Here is a 24,267-nt window from a genome sequence, read left to right on the forward strand (position 1 = left end):
GCAAAAACTTCGCTTGATATTGAGTTTCCGGACTCTGCCCCAGGGAAATCAACAATAATTGATTGGTATGCAAAATTCAAGCGCGGTGAAATGAGCACGGAGGACGGTGAACGCAGTGGACGCCCGAAAGAGGTGGTTACCGACGAAAACATCAAAAAATCCACAAAATGATTTTGGATGACCGTAAAATGAAGTTGATCAAAATAGCAGAGGCCTAAAGATATCAAAGGAACGTGTTGGTAATATAATTCATCAATATTTGGATATGCGGAAGCTCTGTGCCAAATGGGTGCCGCGCGAGCTCACATTTGACCAAAAACAACAACGTGTTGGTGATTCTGAGCGGTGTTTGCAGCTGTTAACTCGTAATACACTCGAGTTTTTCCGTCGATATGTGACATTGGATGAAACATGGCTCCATCACTACACTCCTGAGTCCAATCGACAGTCGGCTGAGTGGATAGCGACCAGTGAACCGTCTCCGAAGCGTGGAAAGACTCAAAAGTCCGCTGGCAAAGTAATGGCCTCTGTTTTTTGGGATGCGCATGGAATAATTTTTATCGATTATCTTGAGAAGGGAAAAACCATCAACAGTGACTATTATATGGCGTTTGAAGGTCGAAATCGCGGCAAAACGGTCCCATATGAAGAAGGAAAAAGTGTTGTTCCACCAAGACAACGCACCGTGCCACAAGTCATTGAGAACGATGGCAAAAATTCATGAATTGGGCTTCGAATTGCTTCCCCACCCACCGTATTCTCCAGATCTGGCCCCCAGCGACTTTTTCTTGTTCTCAGACCTCAAAAGGGTGCTCGCAGGGAAAAAATTTGGCTGCAATGAAGAGGTGATCGCCGAAACTGCACCCAGAAAAAAGTGCCTTCGAAACTAAAGGAAAAAATTTTCATCAATATAGTTTATCCATTTTATTTCCATTAAGGTAAATTTTTGTGAAAAATAATAAAATTTACTCGTTTCAGTAAAAAAAATCCTAAACTGTAAGCAGTTAGGAATAGTTCATTAACTAGAATAAGGCATGGAATTTTACTCATACTATTTTCTTCGCTGGGTATAAGAATTTACTACTGAAAAAGAAAATTTTATTCACCGATAACAAAGCATTCGTAAAAATAAACAAAAACCGAACTAAAACCAAGTTTCCTCAAAATTAGTAAAATTTCTTATAAAATGATAATTGCGACTTCCTTTATAATAGAAAGTTTTTCATACATACGAACAACACTTGGCATAGAAAAATATTTTAGTTCATTCGTACTAAGAAGTATGCAATCCTTTCAAAACTTAAGGAAACACACTTGTTAGAATATAGGAAATTTTCCTAAATTTCTATTGTCTACCTGTAATCGATACCTGTCATCGTAATCGATGTGTTTGCGCGTGGGTGTAATCGATATATTTGCGCGTCGGTTGTTTTTTTAGTTGGAATCGCGTTGTTTTGGTATACGGAGAGATTGTAAAAAATAATATGGTAAAATAATATAATAAATAACAAATAAAATATATAAAATATTTGTTATTTTAAATTAGTGAGAAAAATTTTCGTTTTTTAAATAAATCTATCAATGTTCGTGATAGTGTATAAAGAAAGAAAACACCAGCAGAATAACAACCCTTTCATTTGTCTTCATTTTTGAATCTTCAATTATCAGGTAATATTCAGTGACGCTAACCTTTTGCAACAAAAATGTTTTATGATTTTTTATATTTGTAGGTATTGAAATTGTAAAAGGAGGACAAAATCGTTAGGCAGCAACTTATTAAAAGTGAAAAGTACAAGAAGAAGAAAAAGTGCGTTTTACAGTTGATAATATCACACGGAAATTGGAAATAGTGGAATAATAAACTAATATTTCAAAGAGATTCGATGCTGTTGATTCTTAATAAATATATTGAATATATTAATAAAACATGTCTTTTATTGAAGATAAAATTGCTTATAGAAATAAATAAAATTGTATTTAAAAACGAAGGTAAGCAGTTCTAATTATGAAGTAAAAGTTTTACCACAAATGTGTAAGATTTGTCGAAATGAATGAAAAAATTTCAATAAAATCATTCCATATATGAATTCAAATTAGTTAAATTTTTTCATTCTGTAGTATAGTGGTATATAAATATAGGAAAATGTTAACTAATATATGGAATGCATTATTCCTAATTTCTACGAAAATCACATCGTTCAAACAAATAAAAATGTCTTTGGCGCTATACGAAGTTCAACTTTCTTCACAATGAGTTCATTTTAACTTAAAGAAGGGGTCACTTTTTTCTGGGTGTGAGGCCTATTTCGAGGCAAAACCGAAGGAGTACTACCAAAACGGTATCAAAAAATTGAAAGGTCGTTATAATCGTTGTATCGCTCTTGAAGGGAACTATGTTGAATAATAAAAACGAATTTTGACAAAAAAATGTGTCTTTGTTAGACCGGGGACTTATCAGCCAACCTGTTAGGTTAGAACGGTTGGTCCCGTGGTATTCAAATTTAGATTAAATAAAATTCGACCTGAAAGAATACACTAGGAAGGTATTTTTTTTGTATTCATGATATTCGAATTATATACTTGAATTGCAATAAATACATGAGTTACTGGGGTCTGCAATATATTCTAAGCATACATAAAATACAGTTGTTGTAAGCATGTCTTATGTGATTTGCAGAATGCGTTTTTGATACTGATACACATGCAATTTTATTTTGTATAGTTTTTTTTTTCATATTTCTGGAATTTTTAATTTAATGATATAATATCGCATCGTCCTAAATATTCTACAAATTCTGTCATTTCTCTTTTTACCAACCAATAAATAGCTCTTCGACATTTGTGGAATTTTTAGAAAATATATTTAAATATTCATATGTAGTTTTATTAAATTTAACAACTATTCTCTTATTCTGGTATGCATATTCAAAATGCTCTATTTGACCTGAATAATATGGCCTAGAATAAAAGGTATTTTATAAAGTACCATTGTTGTTGTTCCTTCAGAAATATTTTTTTGGCACAAACAAAAACATTTTTTTTATTTCGTTGACATAGCCAAGTTGTGTGTTTCGTTCAAAATATTTGTTCGAGTTGCTTGTATACTGGAAATATTTCATGTAACGGAAATATAGAAACAATGCCAATAATAAATAGCTACATATGTTGTACAAATACATTTCGAATAATGGAGTATGAGGAAAACAAAATGAGCACAAATAGGCAAGGTAAATCAAGATCGGATGGGGTCGACTTTATTATATCCTACACCATTCTGTATACCAACATTTTTATTACCATTTGACGTCTTTCAAATTTCCCTATGGATATTTTGTACAGTATGTTCTACTCAATGGTACCGATTTTACAAATTTTAATATTATATTATAATATGTATGTTATCATTAAGATCTGGAGCAGTCATCTTTGAGGTTTTGTGTAAACTGTGTGCAGAATATGATACATCGAATATTAAATATTTTCTATATTGGTCAGGTCAAGATAAGTGTGACACACTGGGTCAGGGTTGTTGAACTTTTGTTGATATATCGAAAGGTTACAATTTTAAGTAAAAAAAAATCAAAATTTATGAAATATTAAATATTTGACAACAACAGCAAAAACAATCGGTAGAATTTTATTTTAATTCTTGGCATAATTTTATATATAAAATAACCTTTCGATATATCGACAAAAGTGCGAAATACCTGACCCACTATGTCACACTTATCCTGGTCTGACTTTTGAAAAATATCAAGTAAATTGATTAAAATCTCGTTGCGATCGGGTTTTCAGCAATATTTGTTTAAACCGTTGAGATACACTATGAAGTTATACTTTCCCTACACCCTCAAAAAAATCGCTTCTGTAACATTTACCCCAAACACGATGGATCCAAACAAAATATTGTTTGTATTATTCAAACATATTGTGTTTCACCTTACACTGAAAAAACTATTGACCTAATATGGAGATTATGCAACTTAAATTTAAGGACCTAATATGGAAGATTATGCAACTTAAATTTAAGGACTCAAAATTTACGCAATGCTAAGGACAAAATTCTTTAAAACAATGACATTTTAATTAAAAGAAAGTTTATAATCCTTGCTTCAAAAATCTTTTTCATTATATTTAGGACACAAATCTTGAAATTTTGCGTCTCTCTGCTGAAGTTGTAGATCTTTGAAGTAACGCAAATTTTCCTAAAAATAAAGAAAAACATTTTTAATTCAAAGAAATCGTCTTTAACTCAACTGACATATTGAATTTTTAAATTTAAGATAAAAACGCTTCAAATATAGGCTAAGACTTATTTTAAGGAATTGCATCTTTGGTTTAAATTTTTTTTAGCATTAAGAAAACTGTTTTTACTTTGAAGTACCTGGCATTATTTGGATTTTGAAATTGGAATTTGTTTGTACATAAACACCTTTATTAATATATCTGAAAAAGAAAATAAAAACTCGATGAATGAGATCTGTGTCCAATTTTTATTTATTTGATCCTAGATTTAAAGCCAGGGAGGTCCGTAAAAAATGTCTTTATTTTAAAGAAGGCGCATCTTTGGCTCGGAATCAATACCAAAATCCTTAAGGGAAGATCAAAATCTTTAGATCCAAGTAAACTTTTTTTTGAGTGTAGGCATACCAATTTTTGCATAGTTGTTAGACACCATATACTAACGCCATGTACCAAATTTAAGCCGGATCGGATGAAATTTGCTTCTCTTAGAGGGCCTACAAGCCAAATTTGGGGGTCCGTTTATATGGGGGCTTCACGTATAGTGGACCGAAATGGATATATATATATATATATATATATATATATATATATATATATATATATATATATATATATATATATATATATATATATATATATATATATATATATATATATATATATATATATATATATATATATATATATATATATATATATATATATATATACACTTTATGTGGTCTTAGAGCAATATTTCGATGTGTTACAAACTGAATGACAAAGTTAATATACCCCCATCCTATGGTGGAGGGTATAAAAAGGCCGATTAAATACGTATATAACTAAGTTTGACATTTTATATAGAAATAAAATTGTGACAACATTTTCTATAGAAGTAAAATTTGGACAAAATTTTCTCTAGAAATACGATTTTAACAAAATTTTCTATAGAAATAACATTTTGACAAAATTTTCTATAGAAATAAAATTTTGACAACATTCTCTATTGAATTAAAATTTTGACAACATTTTCTATAGAAATAAAATTTTGCTAGATTATTTTTGGCTCGAGTGGCAACCATGATTATGAACCGATATGGACCAATTTTTGTGTGATTGGGGATCGGCTATATATAACTATAGACCGATATGGACCAATTTTGGCATGGTTATTAGCGGCCCTATACTAACACCAGGTTGCAAATTTGAACCGGATCGGATGAATTTTGCTCCTCCAAGAGGCTCCGGAGTTCAAATCTGGGGATCGGTTTATATGGGGACTATATATAATTATGGACTGATATGGACAAATTTTTGAATGGTTGTTAGAGACTATATACTAATACCATGTACCAAATTTTAGCTGGATCGAATGAAATTCGCTTCTCTTAGAGGATCTGCAAACCAAATCTGGGAATCGGTTTATATGGGGGCTATATATAATTATGGACCCATATGGACCAATTTTTACACGATTGTTAGAGACCGTATACTAACACCACGTACCAAATTTCAACCGGATCGGATGAATTTTGCTCCTCTAAGAGGCTCCGGAGTTCAAATCTGGGGATCGGTTTATATGGGGGCTACACATAATTATGGAACGATGTGGACCAGTTTTTGCAAGGTTGTTAAGGACCATATACCAACACCATGTTGCAAATTTCAGCCGGATCGGGTGAAATTTTCTTCTCTTTGAGGCTCAACAAGCCAAATCGGGGTATTGGTTTATATGGGGGCTATATATAATTATTGACCGATATAAACCAATTTTTTCATGGGTATTAGATACCATATACTAACACCATGTACCAAATTTTAGCCAGATCGGATGAAATATACTTCTCTTATAGGCTCTGCAAGCCAAATTTGGGGGTCCGTTTATATGGGGGCTATACGTAAAAGTGGACCGATATGGCCCATTTGCAACACCATCCGACCTACATCAATAACAACTACTTTTGCCAAGTTTCAAGTCGATAGCTTGTTTCGTTCGGAAGTTAGCGTGATTTCAACAGACAGACGGACGGACATGCTCAGATCGACTCAGAATTTCACCACGACCCAGAATATGTATACTTTATGGTGTCTTAGAGCAATATTTCGATGTGTTACAAACGGAATGAAAAAGTTAATATACCCCCATCCTATGGTGGAGGGTATAAAAATATATACACACAGAGAAAATTTCATAAAAATTTTTTACTACCAGTGTGTGCCCTAAGGTGAAATATAATATGTGTGAACAATATTTTGTTTGGACCAATCCTGAAAATATATATGCTTGGAGCAAAATATGTTTGGCGTATATGTTACAGAAGCGATATTTTTGGGTGTAGCTTTCGATGCCGTTACAGTTTTTTGAACAAAAACAAGGCTGACAGTTAGTCTCAAAACACACGAAGTTACCCACAGGCAACTTTAGGAACGACAGGGTTATAGAAATTTGTCCTTAATATTGTGTAAATTGTGTATACTAAAATTTAAATTGAGAAATTTTTAATATCATGTAAATATTTTTTTCAGGGTAGCGAACGTCCCTACACGACTATCCACTTTTGGGAGGTGTCTGGTTTTCAGTCCAAGTTTGAGAGATTTCACTGTATATTGAATTTAAAATGTATGGCCCGTCTACATATTTCCTCTGTGTGCATTTATCTGATTTTATATGAAATGTGAGTAAAATCGGGAAGTGTATCAAATTTTCCCCAAATCGGTTTAGATGTTAATGTATGTGTATTGGAATATAAATTTTTATATACAGCTCCCAACAAATTTGAAGGATTTCAGATGGCATCGCAAAATGTTAATCTACGGAATAGTGCAGCGTATAATATAGTCGAAACCGCCTGACCTTAGACAAACCTTGCTTGTTTCTTTGTATTTTTTTTTGTCCTTCGTATTGGCAACTTTGGCAGTTACCCAGTCGGATAATTCGTGGGCCCTGCATTTATAAGAGCTCAAAATACGCATTATAAAAGCGTCAATGAAACTTCCAACACAGCTTACATGATAAGGTGCTTTATAATCTGTGTTTTTAAAAATTTTCTAAAGACGAAAAGATTCAATAGGCATTGCCCATTCGCTTCTCAAATCAAGCCTATTATAATGTCTATTTTAAGCCCAACAGCGGAACGACTACTAATGACATTTCAACTTCCACGAGAAGGCTTGTTTTTTATTCAAATAATTTCATTTAAAAACGAATGACACTTATTATTTCTGGCGGAAAATTTTTGAAATTACAGTTTACATTGGATGAAGTTGAAATTAAATGTTTTCTTAAGTCTTAAGCAATAAGGGGCATCGTTTTCTATGAAAGTATCACTACGGGGCAAATGTCACAGAAAAAAGTGAACCCACCAGGAATTGTTCGTTAATTTTAGAAAATGTAGATTATTTATATTGAATATTATATATATTTTTCGACAAATTCAAGAAAATTTATTTGACATAATTAATCACATGTTAAAAACAAGTAAGGAAAGTCTAAAGTCGGGCGGGGCCGACTATATTATACCCTGCACCACTTTGTAGATCTAAATTTTCGATACCATATCACATCCGTCAAATGTGTTGGGGGATATATGTAAAGGTTTGTCCCAAATACATACATTTAAATATCACTCGATCTGGACAGAATTTGATAGACTTCTATAAAATCTATAGACTCAAAATTTAAGTCGGCTAATGCACTAGAGTGGAACACAATATTAGTAAAAAAAATGGGAAACATTTAAATCTGAAGCAATTTTAAGGAAACTTCGCAAAAAATTATTTATAATTTATCGCTTGATATATATGTATTTGAAGTCAGTCAGTTTTACAACTTTTCGACTAAGCAGAGATTTTACAAGGAAAATGTTGGTATTTTGACCATTTTTGTCGAAATCAGAAAAACATATATATGGCAGCTATATCTAAATCTGAACCGATTCCAACTAAATTTGGCACGCACAGATGCAATGATATTTATACTCCCTGTGCAAAATTGCAACTAAATCGGAGTAAAAAATTGGCCGCTGTGATCATATGAGTGAAAATCGGGCGAAAGCTATATATGGGAGCTATATCTAAATCTGAACCGATTTCAATCAAATTTGGCGCACATGACTATACTACTAATTGTACTCCTTGTGCAAAATTTCAAGCTAATCGGGATAAAACTCTGGCTTCTGGGTCCATATAAGTGCATATCGGGCGAAATATATATATTGGAGCTATATCTAAATCTGAACCGATTTCAATAAATTTTGGCACTCATGACTATACTACTAATTGTACTCCTAGTGCAAAATTTCAACCAAATTGCGCCAAAACTCTGGCTTCTGGGGCCATATAAGTGCATATCGGGCGAAATATATATATATATGGAAGCTATATCTAAATCTGAACCGATTTCTTCCAAAATCAATAGGGTTCTATTCTGACCCAAAAAAGGAACACGTGCCAAATTTGAAGGCGATTGGACTTATATTGCGACCTAGACTTTGATCACAAAAGTGTGTTCACAGACAGACGGACGGACAGACGGACATGGTTATATCGACTCAGGGAACCATCCTGAGCATTATTGCCAAAGACACCATATGTCTACCTCGTCTCCTTCTGGGTGTTACAAACATATGCACTAACTTATAATACCCTGTTCCACAGTGTGGCGCAGGGTATAATTAAATTTCGAGTATGTATATTAATATATAATATTTAATAAAGTTTAAAGCAATTTTTTTTTAAATTTGACTTTTTGACTTTGTCAACAACATTTAACAATGCTTTCGAATTTAATATGCCGCTATTAGACGTTAGAAAGCCCCTGATTGTGCAATGCAGAGAATCATGAGTAGTGAATATTTTTCGGTTTCTAAAAACTGGAGTGTTGGAAGTACAATGTTTCTTTGGTAGAGCAGCATCACTATTCATTATGTTGTCGTTTCTAATAACAGACCTGTTAACACAGCTCTCATGGAATGCGGAGGATAATGTGTTTATGTGTGTTTCATTTAAATTAGCCTTTAGCTCTGTGCAAAGCACAGCCGACCGTAGCCGAGTGGGTAGAGTGTGCGCTTATGAAGTCAATGGTCGTGAGTTCGACACCGCTTTCAGAAGAAATTGTAAAGGTAAAATTAAATAGTAATAACAATAAATTCTATGTCAACATACATTAAGCAATTGGGGAAAACCATTAAAAACAAAAACAATAAATCTAAAAATAGCACAATTTTTTTTTTATTTTTTTTCCAAGACCTTACAAGACAACTTATTTAGAAGGCCTTATTAAAGGTAATTTTTTCTCCTAATAAGATCATGCATTATATAAGGACTATATATTGAAGTGAGAGGGCAAGGCCTTGGCCCCCAATGACACCCAATGTTATTTTGAAATAGAGTTTGCATTTGTGTGGCATCACTACTGGCTCCTAAATAAGGTACTTTATAATGACTTATACACGACGCTTTTTCCTACTGGGTAGTTTAGGTAGAGCCTATTTTTCACAGAAAGTATGACACTCAATATAACAAAACGCATAAATACAGTTCACCATGCACAAAAAAAACCCACCGCTATATATGCCAGCCAGATGACCCATAAGCATGTCGTTACAAAATACACATGCACTCTACATACATATGTATTAAAATATATCATGTGTTCGTATAAATATGAGTTTAGAAATAAAAGCCCATATCGGGTATGGGGTACAATGTTGGCTAGTGCTCATAGGTAGTATCATTACGCGGCGATGAAATAAATTCGGGTGTGTTCACGTTTGTGTGTCTGGTTGCTCGTCATCATCATACCATTCATTGAAGAGTACTGTATACACAACAATAACTACATATTCACCATAGCCTTTACTAAATGATGCGGCAAAGGGTGAGAAGTGGACTCCTTTGTCATAAAAGGGTCTGCAAAATTGTATCAGCTAGGAAAATATTAGCTTTTCGATTGTTCAGTTGTTGTTAAGCAAAAAGACAACAGGTACAATGATATTTGCTAATGGAGGAAACATTAGGTTGTAGTAGACATGAAATATCCGAATGGTGAAATGCCATTATTGATAGCATTTTATTGGATGTTATTGTTTTGATCCTATCATCTTATAAACATTTAAGTATAATATAATATATGATTGTTCGAGTCGCATATATGGTATACCAGATAGTATTGAATGTGAAACAAATACGGGTTTTCAGAAAGATGAGAGGTTTTTTACTTACAATTATACAATTCTGACGATTATAGGACTTCATTCTACACTAAAAAAAAGGATGCCCAGTTCCAAAGATTGTGTCTGTACACTAATGATTTTGGTATTGGCTCCGAGCCAAAGAAACGAAAAATTCAAATAAAGACAAATTTAAGACGCAATTCTCTTTTATGTTTAAGTTTTGCGTGCTTGATTCCAGGAAAAAAAGTTTAATATATTCGTTTTTTTTCAGCTTTTTCTTAGTGTGATATTAGAGCCCTGTAAAATCATGTTAACGACAGCTTAAATTTCCAAATTCGTGCTCGCCTAGAAAGTATGCTTTGTTTCATGTAAAAAAGTCTGTAAAAAATAAAGTGTTGAAAAAATTTCTTATTTTTAAACGCTTTTCTCTTTGTCAACAACGCTTTTCAAAAAGTCAACAATATTAAAGACGATTCCATTAATTTTGAAGGTTAAGCTACACTTGTAGTTTAGTCAATGCATGGTTTTAAGCTGAAATAAAAAAAACAACAATTTTGAAGAATTTTTCAGAATTATTAACGCCAAGTGGATCTCAGTCAAAACAAAATTGTCTTTCTTTTTACGATACCTAATTTTAAGTGGAATCACTTAACTGCTTATGAAACGAATTTGTTGAAAAGTATATCGATTTTTTGGACAAGGAAAAAACTTTATATCAGAGAAATGTGACTTCAATGCTAATCAAAATTCGGATTCGTATTTGAAGGACATGAAACCTTTGGCTGTACGATAATATTTTTTCAGTGAAAATTCTACATTATACTACGAAGATTTTTTTTTATTCTTATTCGAATGCTTTATTTATATTGCAATTCTGTCTTAAATCAATGAAATATATTAAGAATATGAAGAAAGGATGAATTTTCGCATCGGAAGATAATGTGCCCTAGTTTTATTGTAAAATCTAATCTATTAAACTTAAAAAGGCCGATTAAATACGTATAAATTAAGTTTGTCAAAATTTTCTATAGAAATAAAAATTTGACAACATTTTCTATAAAAGTAAAATTTGGCAAAATTTTTCTATAGAACTACGATTTTAACAAAATTTTCTATAGAAATAACATTTTGACAAAATTTTCTATAGAAATAAAATTTTGACAAACTTTTCAAAAGATTTAAAATTTTGACAACATTCTCTATAGAATTAAAATGTTGACAACATTTTCTATAGAAATAAAATCTTATTTGTAGAGTTTGTAAAGCTTGAGGTCATGTTGTAATAAAACAAAATAAAATCTTAGTTTTTTTATAGTGTTTTATTTTTAATTCTTTCCAATATTTCGAACACCATCGTTGTCCGTCATGTTCGAAATATTGGAAAGAATTAAAAAAAAACACTATAAAAAGCTAAGATTTTATTTTGTTTTATTACAACATGACCTCAAGCCTTACAAACTCTACAAATAATTATACAAAAAGGTCAACCATACAACAACTACAAGAAATAAAATTTGACAAAATTTTCTATAGGAATAAAATTTTGATAAAATTTTCTATAGCAATAAAATTTTGCTAGTTTATTTTTGGCTCGAGTGGAAACCATGATTATGAACCGATATGGACCAGTTTTTGTGTGATTGGGGATCGGCTATATATAACTATAGACCGATATGGACCAATTTTGGCATGGTTATTAGCGGCCATATACTAACACCACGTTGCAAATTTGAAACGGATCGGATGAATTTTGCTCCTCCAAGAGGCTCCGGAGTTCAAATCTGGGGGTCGGTTTATAAGGGGGCTATATATAATTATGGACTGATATGGACAAATTTTTGAATGGTTGTTAGAGACTATATACTAATACCATGTACCAAATTTCAGCCGGTTCGGATGAAATTCGCCTTTCTTAGAGGATCTGCAAACCAAATCTGGGAATCGGTTTATATGGGGACTATATATAATTATGGACCAATATGGACCAATTCTTGCGTGTTTGTTAGAGACCACATTCTAACACCATGTTCCAAATTTCAACAGGATCGGATGAATTTTGCTCTTCCAAGAGGCTCCGGAGGACAAATCTGGGGATCGATTTATATGGGGGATATATATAATTATGAACCGATGTGGACCAATTTTTGCATGGGTGTTAGAGACCATATACTGACACCATGTACCAAATTTCAGACGGATCGGATGAATTTTGCTCCTCTAAGAGGCTCCGGAGGTCAAATCTGGGGATCGGCTTATATGGGGGCTATATATAATTATGGGTCGATGTGGAGCACTTTTTGCATGGTCATTAGAGAACATATACCAACACCATGTACCAAATTTTAGCCGGATCGGATGAAATTTGCTTCTCTTAGAGGCTCCGCAAGCCAAATCGGGGGATCTGTTTATATGGGGGCTATATATAATTATGGACCGATGTGGACCAATTTTTGCATGGTTGGTAGAGACCATATACTAACACCATGTACCAAATGTACCGGATCGGATGAAATTTGCTTCTCTTAGAGCAATCGCAAGCCAAATTTGGGGGTCCGTTTATATGGGGCCTGTACGTAAAAGTGGACCGATATGGACCAATTTTTGCATAGTTGTTAGAGACCATGTAATAACACCATGTACCAAATGTACCGGATCGGATGAAATTTGTTTCTTTTAGAGCAATCGCAAGCCAAATTTGGGGGGTCCGTTTATATGGGGGCCATATGTAAAAGTGGACCGATATGGACCAATTTTTGCACGTTTGTTAGAGACCATATACTAACACCATGTACCAAATTTCAGCCGGATCGGATGAAATTTGCTTCTCTTAGAGGCATCGGAAGCCAAATTTGGGGGTCCGTTTATATGGGTGCTATACGTAAAAGTGGACCGATATGGCCCATTTGCAATACCATCCGACCTACATCAATAACAACTACTTGTGCCAAGTTTCAAGTCGATAGCTTGTTTCGTTCGGACGTTAGCGTGATTTCAACAGACATACGGACGGACGGATCGACTCAGAATTTCACCACGACCCAGAATATATACTTTATGGGGTCTTAGAGCAGTATTTCGATGTGTTACAAACGGAATGACAAAGTTTATATACCCCCATCCTATGGTGGAGGGTATACAAATAATGTACTATACTCAAAAAACAATAAACTCATCAGGAAACAAAAAAAAATAGGTTAATTTTAGAAAATTTCAATTAAAATATGTTAAATTGTTAAAGAACATTGCGTAGTGTGATTGGACAAATTGTGCAAAAATGTCTTTAGCATTACACGAAGTTAAGATGGGTACACTAAAAAAGTGAACTCTCTATTTCGCTAAAGCCAATTTAACTTTATTTTGGTTCATGAAATTATTGTGTTTGGAGAAATTTTCCTCTACTCTAATAATTTTTTTTCGTACGTTAGTTAAATAAACTAAAAAACGGGTAAAAATTATACACATATTAAGCATAAAGATTTACTAAATTCGTATTTCTCACAAAATAGTTCATTATTTCTTTAAATTTGTAAATTTTGCTACAAATGCGTCCTTAATGAACTTCGTATGTCACTAAAGACATTTTTCCTTCAAACTACAAAATTTCTTTAGCAAGTGAGAAAAATTATTTATATCTAATAAATTTTCTTGAATTTGGCGAAAAATATTTATTTATTTTTGTGATATCGGTGTGATGCAAGCGTTTGTAATACTGTTCAGTTAAAATTTTCTAAAAATATTCAAAATTTAACCAAAATTATATTTCATGTTAGCCTGATACCGAAACAGGCAATTGACGTCCAAATCTGGCGTTTTCTTTTCAATGGCTCTATTAACCATGTTCCTTAATCTATATCTGTCCATAAAGCTCGAAAAATAATTGTATAATTAGATTTAACCAAAATTTTTCTTTCTGGTGGGTTCACTGTTTTTCTGTGTACATTTGTGGTAAAATGTACAAATTTTAAGAAATTCTGAACTGTTTTGTGGAAAATACGATTTTAGTAAATTTTTATTCCTCAAAAGTGTACATAATTTTTCCACTTTTTACTCTATTTAACTAGTGTACACAAAAAAAAATTGAAGACAAATAAACTTTCTAAAAGCATAATAATTCCATGATCTTCAATAGATTTAAATTGGTGTGTTTTTGTTTTTTGTATAATTGCATCGAATTTGTTCCATCTATCTTTTAATCATCAATTATTAATAAAAATGTCGTTGATCTATTAATTTGAATATTGCCATAATTTATCTTAATGTCAAACAATATTGTATTCAATGAAAGGTCATCGAAAATACAAATTGATTTGAATTTGTAAATGTCATAGAACAAAACTACACAAACGTACACACACGCACACACACACTAAGTAAATTAAATTTATCATTACAATTGTGTGCTAAGTTGCAAGGGAGAAAATCTCATTCTCCTCACTGCTCACTCATAATATGGCAACTCGTAAACTCTGTTATTTTGTCATCCAACCATCCTGTTGGTCATCCGGTCAGTTATTGCGTATGTGTGTGTGTGTGTGTGCGTTTGTATATGAGAGAGTCTTTTGTTTTCGTAGTCGGCACTAGGCCGAAATATGTTATTAACGATGACTAAAATTTTCGTACGACAAGTGAGTACCCACAACAAAAATAACAACAACAACATCGTCAAAAACGATAGCGACTTACTTGAATAAAGGCAACTTATTTGTATTTTATTTATTGTTGTTGGTAATATAACAATTGTCAGTTTTGTGTTGGAATGTCATTAATAATAATCAGTGTTATTGTAGTGCCACAATGCTCAGTTGAAATCCAAAATGGTCAAAGCTATCGCTACCACTTTTCAATATTAATTTCTTAGTGTCCGTCCATTAATCCGTTACAATTATTATTAAATTTGATGGATGGATGGATGGAGTGGTGTCTGCTTTGCTGTGGAAACATTATAGTCACCTGGAATGCACCTGGAATGTGTGAAACCAGAGAACCAAGAGAGGTAATTTTGCGTGCCCATATTTATGTTAGGTTGATTATGACCATTATTATGGATGTTAGATGATTAGTTCGGGTTTGGAATGTTTGACATAGAAGGAGAAACAATTTGACAGGCCATGATTAACAGCAATTTGTCGTAAATGAGCCCAAGAGTTGATTTAGCCATTGTGATGGGTGGAATATAGCTACGTGGCATGTAGGAAGCTTTATTCTTTTATTTTTGTTTTGAAATTTCTATGGAGATAGGAGAATAGGTGTCACATATAAATTTGACAATTTTAATCAAGGTAGTTTTGGTATATTGTATTTATTAATGTTTGCAAATATTTAGACCATTTTCAATGTAATCATTGTTCTTTATTATTTGTTTGTTTATTATTATTCCTTATTATTTGTTTGTTTAAAGAATGGCGCAAATGCTGATTTATCTAAAATCGTAATTTTTTCACGATTACTGTCCTCTAATAGTCCATTTTAAAGCAGATAAACTTTGTAAAAAGTTGCTTTGATCTAAGAGGTATAATTTTATACGTTTTTTTTACTGATTTATTTTGGATTTTAGCGTCTAAACTCGAACTTAGTGCCCACCTTTAGATTTCACAAATTTGAGTAGGATATAATTTTGTATTAACAGAAATTGAACATAGGAGCATCCATGGCCATTTTAAAGATTTTTAATCACCAAAATGGAAATTGACAGTTTGATAATTTTCATCCCAAAAATGAAGATTTTTCATATCAAAGTGATATCGTTCAGAATTTTAGGGCATAACACCCAGAAGGAGACGAGATGGACACATGGTGCGTTTGGCGATAATTCTCAGGGCCGATCCCAGAGTTGATCTAGCCATGTCCGTCTGTCTGTGAACACATTTTTGTGATCCAAGTCTTGGTTGCGGGTTTAGTCCAATTGACTTCAAATTTGGTGCATGTACGAGTAACAGGTTGGCAGATAAGTCCCCGGTCTAACGAAGAAAAACATATTTTTTTTTTGTCAAAATTCGTTTTTATTATTCAACATAGACCCCTTCAAGAGCGATACAAAGATTATAACGACCTTCCAATTTTTTTATACCATTTTGGTAGTACTCCTTCGTTTTTGCCTCAAAATAGGCCTCAGTTTCGGCGATCACCTCTTCATTGCAGCCAAATTTTTTCCCTGCGAGCATCCTTTTGAGGTCTGAGAACAAGAAAAAGTTGCTGGGGCCAGATCTGGAGAATACGGTGGGTGGGGAACCAATTCGAATCTCAATTCCTGAATTTTTGCAATCGTTCTCAATGACTTGTGGCACGGTGCGTTGTCTCTTGGTGAAACAACACTTTTTTCTTCTTCATATGGGGCCGTTTTGCCGCGATTTCGACATTCAAACGCTCCAATAACGCCATATAATAGTCGCTGTTGATGGTTTTTCCCTTCTCAAGATAGTCGATAAAAATTGTTCCATGCGCATCCCAAAAAACAGTCTTTGAGTCTTTCCACTCTTCGGAGACGGTTCACCGGTCGCTGTCCACTCAGCCAACTGTTGATTGGACTCAGGAGTGTAGTGATGGAGCCATGTTTCATCCATTGTCACATATCGACGGAAAAACTCGGGTGTATTACGAGTTAACAGCTGCAAACCCGACTCAGAATCATCAACACGTTGTTGTTTTTGGTCAAATGTGAGCTCGCGCGGCACCCTTTTTGCACAGAGCTTCCACATATCCAAATATTGATGAATGATATGACCAACATGTTCCTTTGATATATTTAAGGCCTCTGCTATCTCGATCAACTTCATTTTACGGTCATTCAATATCATTTTGTGGATTTTTTATGTCACCTATTTCGGGCGTCCACTGCGTTCACCGTCCTCCGTGCTCATTTCACCACGCTTGAATTTTGCATACCAATCAATTATTGTTGATTTCCCTGGGGCAGAGTCCGGAAACTCCTTATGAAGCCAAGTTTTTGCTTCCACCGTATTTTTCCCCTTCAGAAAACCGCATTTTATCAAAACACGAAATTCCTTTTTTCCATTTTTTTTTTCACAATAATAAAAGTTGCTTCACAAAAGACGCTCTATCTCACAAACTAATTGACTAACAGACGTCAAATTTTGACACGAATCATTTGAAGGTTGGTACTATATAAAAATAATATACATTTAATACTAGCGACGCCACCTATGCGTCAGACCGGGGACTTATCAGCCAACCTGTTATGTACATGTTTTAGATTAAAATAGAAGCCTGTTGATTTTGGAAGAAATCGGTTCACATTCAGATGTAGCTTCCATATACATATGTATGGGAGCCACCGTGGTGCAATGGTTAGCATGCCCGCCTTGCATACACAAGGTCGTGGGTTCGATGCCTGCTTCGACCGAACACCAAAAAGGTTTTCAGCGGTGGATTATCCCGCCTCAGTGATGCTGGTGACACTACTGAGGGTTTCAAAGCTTCTCTAAGTGGTTTAACTGCAATGTGGAACGCCGTTCGGACTCGGCTATAAAAAGGAGGTCCCTTGTCATTGAGCTTAACATGGAATCGGGCAGCACTCAATGATAAGAGAGAAGTTCACCAATGTGGTACCACAATGGAAGAATAGTCTAAGTGAACCTGATACATCGGGCTGCCACCTATATTTTGCCCGTTATACACTTATATGTCCCCAGAAAGCAGAGTTGTACCGTAACTTGCCTTTTGCACAAGGAGTTAATGGTGTTGTAAAATGTGTCAAATTTGATTTGATTTACGCTCATATAACCACCGGAAGTCAAAATTGCACTAGGATTTACTTTAAATTTTACACAAAGATTATAATTACAATTCTAGATATGTATTTCAAAATTGGTCCAAATCGCTTTAGATTTAGAAAACATAATGGGGTCAAGCAAAAGTTTTAATCAGATTGCATATCATATAAGTTCACGATGTTAAATATGGACTAATTTTTACACGATAGCTAGAGGACATATACGTCAACATAGTCTGAATTTTAATCTGATCGATAGAAATATGCGGAAGCTCAAGAACTCAAATCTGGAGATCGGTTTATATGAAGGCTATATCTAAATGTGGTTCTAGATGACCTACATCAACAACTAGTACTTGTGCAAATTTTCGAGACAATGTCTTGTTTCGTTCGGAAGCTAGCGTGATTTCAAAAGACGGACGGATGGACTCAGAATATACACATACCCACTCAAAAAAAAAAAGTGAATTCTCTATTTCACTAAAGTCAATTTAACTTTATTTTAGTTCATCGAATTATTATGTTTGGAGAAAGTTTCCTTAACTCTAATATTTTTTTGAGTACGTTAGTTAAATTAACTAAAACCTAGGAAAAATACATACACAAATGAAGCATAAAGATTAACTAAATTCGTGTCTTCCACAAAATAGTTCAGTATTTCTTTAAATTTGCAAATTTTACTACAAATGCGATTTTGAACTCCAATTTTTTTCTTGAAACTACAAATTTTTTTAAGAAGTGAAAAAACTTAATTATGTCTAATAAATTTTCTTGAATTTATCGAAAAAATATTTGCTTATTTTAATGATATCGGCGTGATGCCAGCGTTTGTAATACTGTTTAGTTACAATTTTCTACAAATGTTCAAAATTTTCTAAAATTAACCGAAAGTTTTCTTCTTGGTGGGTTCACTGTTTTTTCAGTGCACTTTGTGGGGTCTGAGACCAATATTACGTCGCGTCACATCTCTATTAGAATAATAAAAATAAAATAGACCAATACCAAGAAGAGAATGTCGTGATTTCATAAAAGTTCATCCAAATCGATTATAAACTCGATGACCCCAACCCTCAAAAACGCCGCTTCTGTAACATATACTCCAAAACCCATTGTGCTTCGAGCATATATAACAGGTTGGCTGATTAGTTCCCGGTCTGACACATAGATGGCGTCGCTAGTATTAAATGCATATTATTTTTATATAGTACCAACCTTCAAATGATTCGTGTCAAAATTTGACGTCTGTAAGTCAATTAGTTTGTGAGATAGAGCGTCTTTTGTGAAGCAACTTTTGTTATTGTGAAAAAAAAAATGGAAAAAAAGGAATTTCGTGTTTTGATAAAATACGGTTTTCTGAAGGGAAAAAATACGGTGGAAGCAAAAACTTGGCTTGATAATGAGTTTCCGGACTCTGCCCCAGGGAAATCAACAATAATTGATTGGTATGCAAAATTCAAGCGTGGTGAAATGAGCACGGAGGACGGTTAACGCAGTGGACGCCCGAAAGAGGTGGTTACCGACGAAAACATCAAAAAAATCCACAAAATGATTTTGAATGACCGTAAAATGAAGTTGATCGAGATAGCAGAGGCCTTAAAGATATCAAAGGGACGTGTTGGTCATATCATTCATCAATATTTGGATATGCGGAAGTTCTGTGCAAAATGGGTGCCGCGCGAGCTCACATTTGACCAAAAACAACAAGGTGTTGATGATTCTGAGCGGTGTTTGCAACTGTTAACTCGTAATACACCCGAGTTTTTCCGTCGATATGTGACAATGGATGAAACATGGCTCCATCACTACACTCCAATCGACAGTCGGCTGAGTGGACAGCGACCGGTGAACCGTCTCCGAAGCGTGGAAATACTCCAAAGTCCGCTGGCAAAGTAATGGCCTCTGTTTTTTGGGATGCGCATGGAATAATTTTTATCGATTATCTTGAGAAGAGAAAAACCATCAACAGTGACTATTATATGGCGTTATTGGAGCGTTTGAAGGTCGAAATCGCGGCAAAACGGCCCCATATGACGAAGAAAAATGTGTTGTTCCACCAAGACAACGCACCGTGCCACAAGTCATTGAGAACGATGGCAAAAATTCATGAATTGGGCTTCGAATTGCTTCCCCATCCACCGTATTCTCCAGATCTGGCCCCCAGCGACTTTTTCTTGTTCTCAGACCTCAAAAGGATGCTCGAAGGGAAAAAAATTGGCTGCAATGAAGAGGTGATCGCCGAAACTGAGGCCTAATTTGAGGCAAAACCGAAGGAATACTACCAAAATGGTATCAACAAATTGGAAGGTCGTTATAATCGTTGTATCGTTCTTGAAGGGAACTATGTTGAATAATAAAAACGAATTTTGACAAAAAAATGTGTTTTTCTTTGTTAGACCGGGGACTTATCAGCCAACCTGTTATTTTGAGGATTGGTCCAAACAAAATATTGTTTGTATTGTTCAAACATATTATGTTTCACATATTATTATGTTTAAGGCATATACTGGTAGAAAAAATTTTAATGACATTTTCTTTGTGTTTACATATTTTTATGACGCCAATTGATTACATTCATTTTTGTACTTCCAGCATACTCTCTCGTTCTCCCTTTCTAAACACATATATGTTTAGAGGCGATTTCTAAATTAATATACGTTTGTATCCAAACATATTATATTTAACAAATTTTTATGTGCTAAGCATATTAACATTTATGTCGCAAACATGTTATGCTAGTTTATAAACATTTTATGCTTGCACTTAAAAATAATGTGTTTAAAATTTGAGTTGCAAACATATAATTTTTACACCCAAACACCCATCGATAGCTGATTCCATTATTTTTATGGATCTTTTTTAACTATTGATGATTTATGCAAACTAACTAGAAAGGACTCGTAAAGTACATAAGGAAAACATGCCTTTGCAATACTTAAATCATTAAACATCGATTTCATAATCGTAAAAAGTGTTCATAGATTTATTTTATTGTTGTAAGTCAGATAAGCTAAAAATTCCTAAAATTAAAAAAAAAAATAAATAAATAAATAAACATGGGACAGTAATTTTAACCTTTTGTTGAAACAATTCACAATTATTGTAACCATAATACCACTTTATGTTTCGAGAGAATTGAATTCTCAAAACTTTTATCAATCTGTGCTAGTGAATTTATCCATAATGACAATAATTATTTTAATATATAATATCTTATAAAATGATTTAATCAAAAATGTACTCCATAATATCCACAATTTTAGGGAAAAAATAATTTAGGGTTTCTACACTACAACAACTACTAGAGATAACATAAAATCGTTTACTTACGCTGCATTAACTGTTGCTCCATGTCGCCTGGGCTCTTGGACTAGCATCGCCAAATTGAAGGCGAGCCACAGGGTTATAATCCGTGATTTTGGCAGACATGTTTGTAGCGTTTGATATAGCATTGAATCACACATGGTGGTGGTGATGACGATGGCGTTACGTTGTGGAGATGATGATGATGATGATGGTAGTGTCGATGTTGCTGGTGATGATGGATTTTATTGTTGTAGATAAAAATTATGCTGATTTGTAGATGTTTTATTGGAGATTAGTATTGGGGGTTTGCTGGTGATATGTCCTTCTCAGAGGGAGGAAGCTAGATGTTGATTTTTCTCTGCTCTGCTCTTTCCGGTTTTCCTATTTTTGGAATGTTTTCAAAATCTTTTGTGTGGAGGGGAGTTTTACTTGTGAAGTTTGTTATGTTTCACAGGGTCGTTGTGGAGTTTCTCTAAGCCGGTATACTTTTATTGTTTTAATATTTAGATTTTATAAAAATGCATTTACCAGCCTTTTCGGGAGAATTTGAGTATAATTTGTTTGGTGTGGGCAATTTAATAGCTATACCCTTTTTCTTATTATTATGGGATGAGTAACTAACATCATCTTGGTCTTCACCATTATCATCTTATTTAACATCGTTGTTAGTTTACCTTTTGGGAGCTACGGGAATTTAAATATCTCTTTTTCTCTGTATCTCACATCCATAGGTCAATACAGCCATACATACAAAAATACTCGTTTCGTACCAAATGCCTCCTCTCTTGACTTTGTTATGCTCATGAGTATTAGCGAATATCTGGATGCCGTTATTGAGATTGTTCTATGAAGATGTAATTTTTCGGCAAGCCATTAGTAGTGGTGCTTTTATTGTTTACGTGTTAGAGTTTTTAGTAGCTTTGTTTTTTTTGTTCTGTCATTCATATAATTTTATAGCCTCTTAAGTTCTTTAAGTTTTCGATTTTTTATTTTTGTTACTGCCATTCTTTTTGATAATTAAGTCTCTATAGATCGGTCCTGTTAAACAATTTTCACATTATTTATCAGCATCAACATGTATGTGTATGTATACAGAGAGGTGTTTGCAATAAATCTACCGATGTTAGTGTGTATGTGTAGGAGTTGTTGTGTATGCGAATATTTTATAGGTATTTCTTGTTGTGGATATATGTGATGATTTTCTTTTTGGTTGATTGTAATATCTTGTTTTTGTTTTTCAACCTACGGATGGTTGGAATTCCATTTCCGTATTAATTAAACTAACCAGACATATTAAGTCTTTAGTTTTACTGATAATGTTTTTTTGGGGGGATTTTATAGAAGCTTTTTAATGGATTGGGCTCTGCCCTTTCCTTTAATTGTATGGCAATTTAGTTTCTCCATAAAATTGTTCATTGTTAGTATTTAATGAGAGAATGCTAAGCTTACATTAAAAAAAAAACGTAGTAAAATTAGTGAATATCCTGTCTGGTGTAGAGGGATGGTGATAGTTGTGTGTATAAATATTTTTGTTGTTGTTACAGCCTTGTTAGAAGATTTCCATAAAAACGAAAGATGGGTGTTTTAGTTTTCTTGTTGTAATTAACTTCGAAGAAAGTTAATAATAAACCGTCTATATGCTCATTAACAAATTGGTTGTAGTTGCTTTTATTATTCAGAAGTTGATGCTGTCATTTATATACACACATACTATGTCACCCTTTGTTGATTTATATTTAATGGCATTTCACCTTCGCACAACCATAGTTTTACATTTGTTTAGTTTTTGTTGTAGTTAGTTATAGTTTGTGTTGTTTTTATTATTGATGTTGTTTTCGGTTTTTTTATTTATTAAGAATTTTATGAATTTTCTTTGGTATTTTCCGTTTGAAAGGAACAATTCATATGATTTTTCTTGTCTAGAAGATTTTAGCGAATGTTTATTAGTTAATTTGTACATTGTTTTATGTTCTTTTCTTATTTTATGTCATGATTGCTTTCCAATAAAATTTAATTAAGTTTCATGTCAATATCTGTTTCACCTTAGTTTATAAAATTATCACTTTTTCACACTTTTCTAACACAGCCTAGAAAGAGAGATTTTTCCAAAAATTATTATTTTAAATGTTACACATATTTGGAATTGGTTCAAAAGCATTTACATAAAACATTACACGCTAAGATTGATTGGTTAGGGTGAAAGACAGCTTTGATTTAAATATTTTCTGTTTTTTGAGTCACTCTTTCTTGAGTCTTCGTAACTAAGCATATAAATATGCCTAGTCTATTGTTTAAAAAAAAACTAAATTAGACAAGTATATACGGCCGTAAGTTCGGCCAGGCCGAAGCTTATGTACCCTCCACCATGGATTGCGTAGAAACTTCTACTGAAGCCGATGGCAATTATTTTTGGCTCGAGTGGCAAACATGATTATGAACCGATATGGACCAATTTTTGTGTGATTGGGTATCGGCTATATATAACTATAGACTGATATGGACCAATTTTGGCATGGTTATTAGTGGCCTTATACTAACACCACGTTGCAAATTTCAACCGGATCGAATGAATTTTGCTCCTCCAAGAGGCTCCGGAGATATGGGGGCTATATAATTATAATTATGGACCGATATGGACCAATTCTTGCGTGTTTGTTAGAGACCACATTCTAACACCATGTTCCAAATTTCAACCGGATCGGGTGAATTTTGCTACTCCAAGAGGCTCCGGAGGACAAATCTGGGGATCTGTTTATATGGGGGCTATATATAATTATGGACCGATATGGACCAATTATTGCATGGTTGTTAGAGACCATATACTAACATCATGTA

At 33.6% G+C, this 24,267-nt stretch overlaps 1 protein-coding gene across 1 annotated transcript in view; it reads right to left on the reverse strand.

Moving 5' to 3' along the window:
* Positions 1–22,767, reverse strand: part of Rdl (Resistant to dieldrin) — a 162,249-nt gene extending 139,482 nt beyond the window's left edge. Inside the window, exon 1 of the mRNA XM_075305961.1 lies at positions 21,457–22,767. Within this exon, the coding sequence (XP_075162076.1) occupies positions 21,457–21,590 (134 nt within the window). The 5' untranslated portion in view covers positions 21,591–22,767. The remainder of the gene's footprint in view (positions 1–21,456) is intronic.
* Positions 22,768–24,267: the final 1,500 nt, after the last annotated feature.

Source organism: Haematobia irritans, chromosome 4 (assembly GCF_050003625.1).
Source record: "Haematobia irritans isolate KBUSLIRL chromosome 4, ASM5000362v1, whole genome shotgun sequence".
NCBI lineage: Eukaryota > Metazoa > Arthropoda > Insecta > Diptera > Muscidae > Haematobia > Haematobia irritans.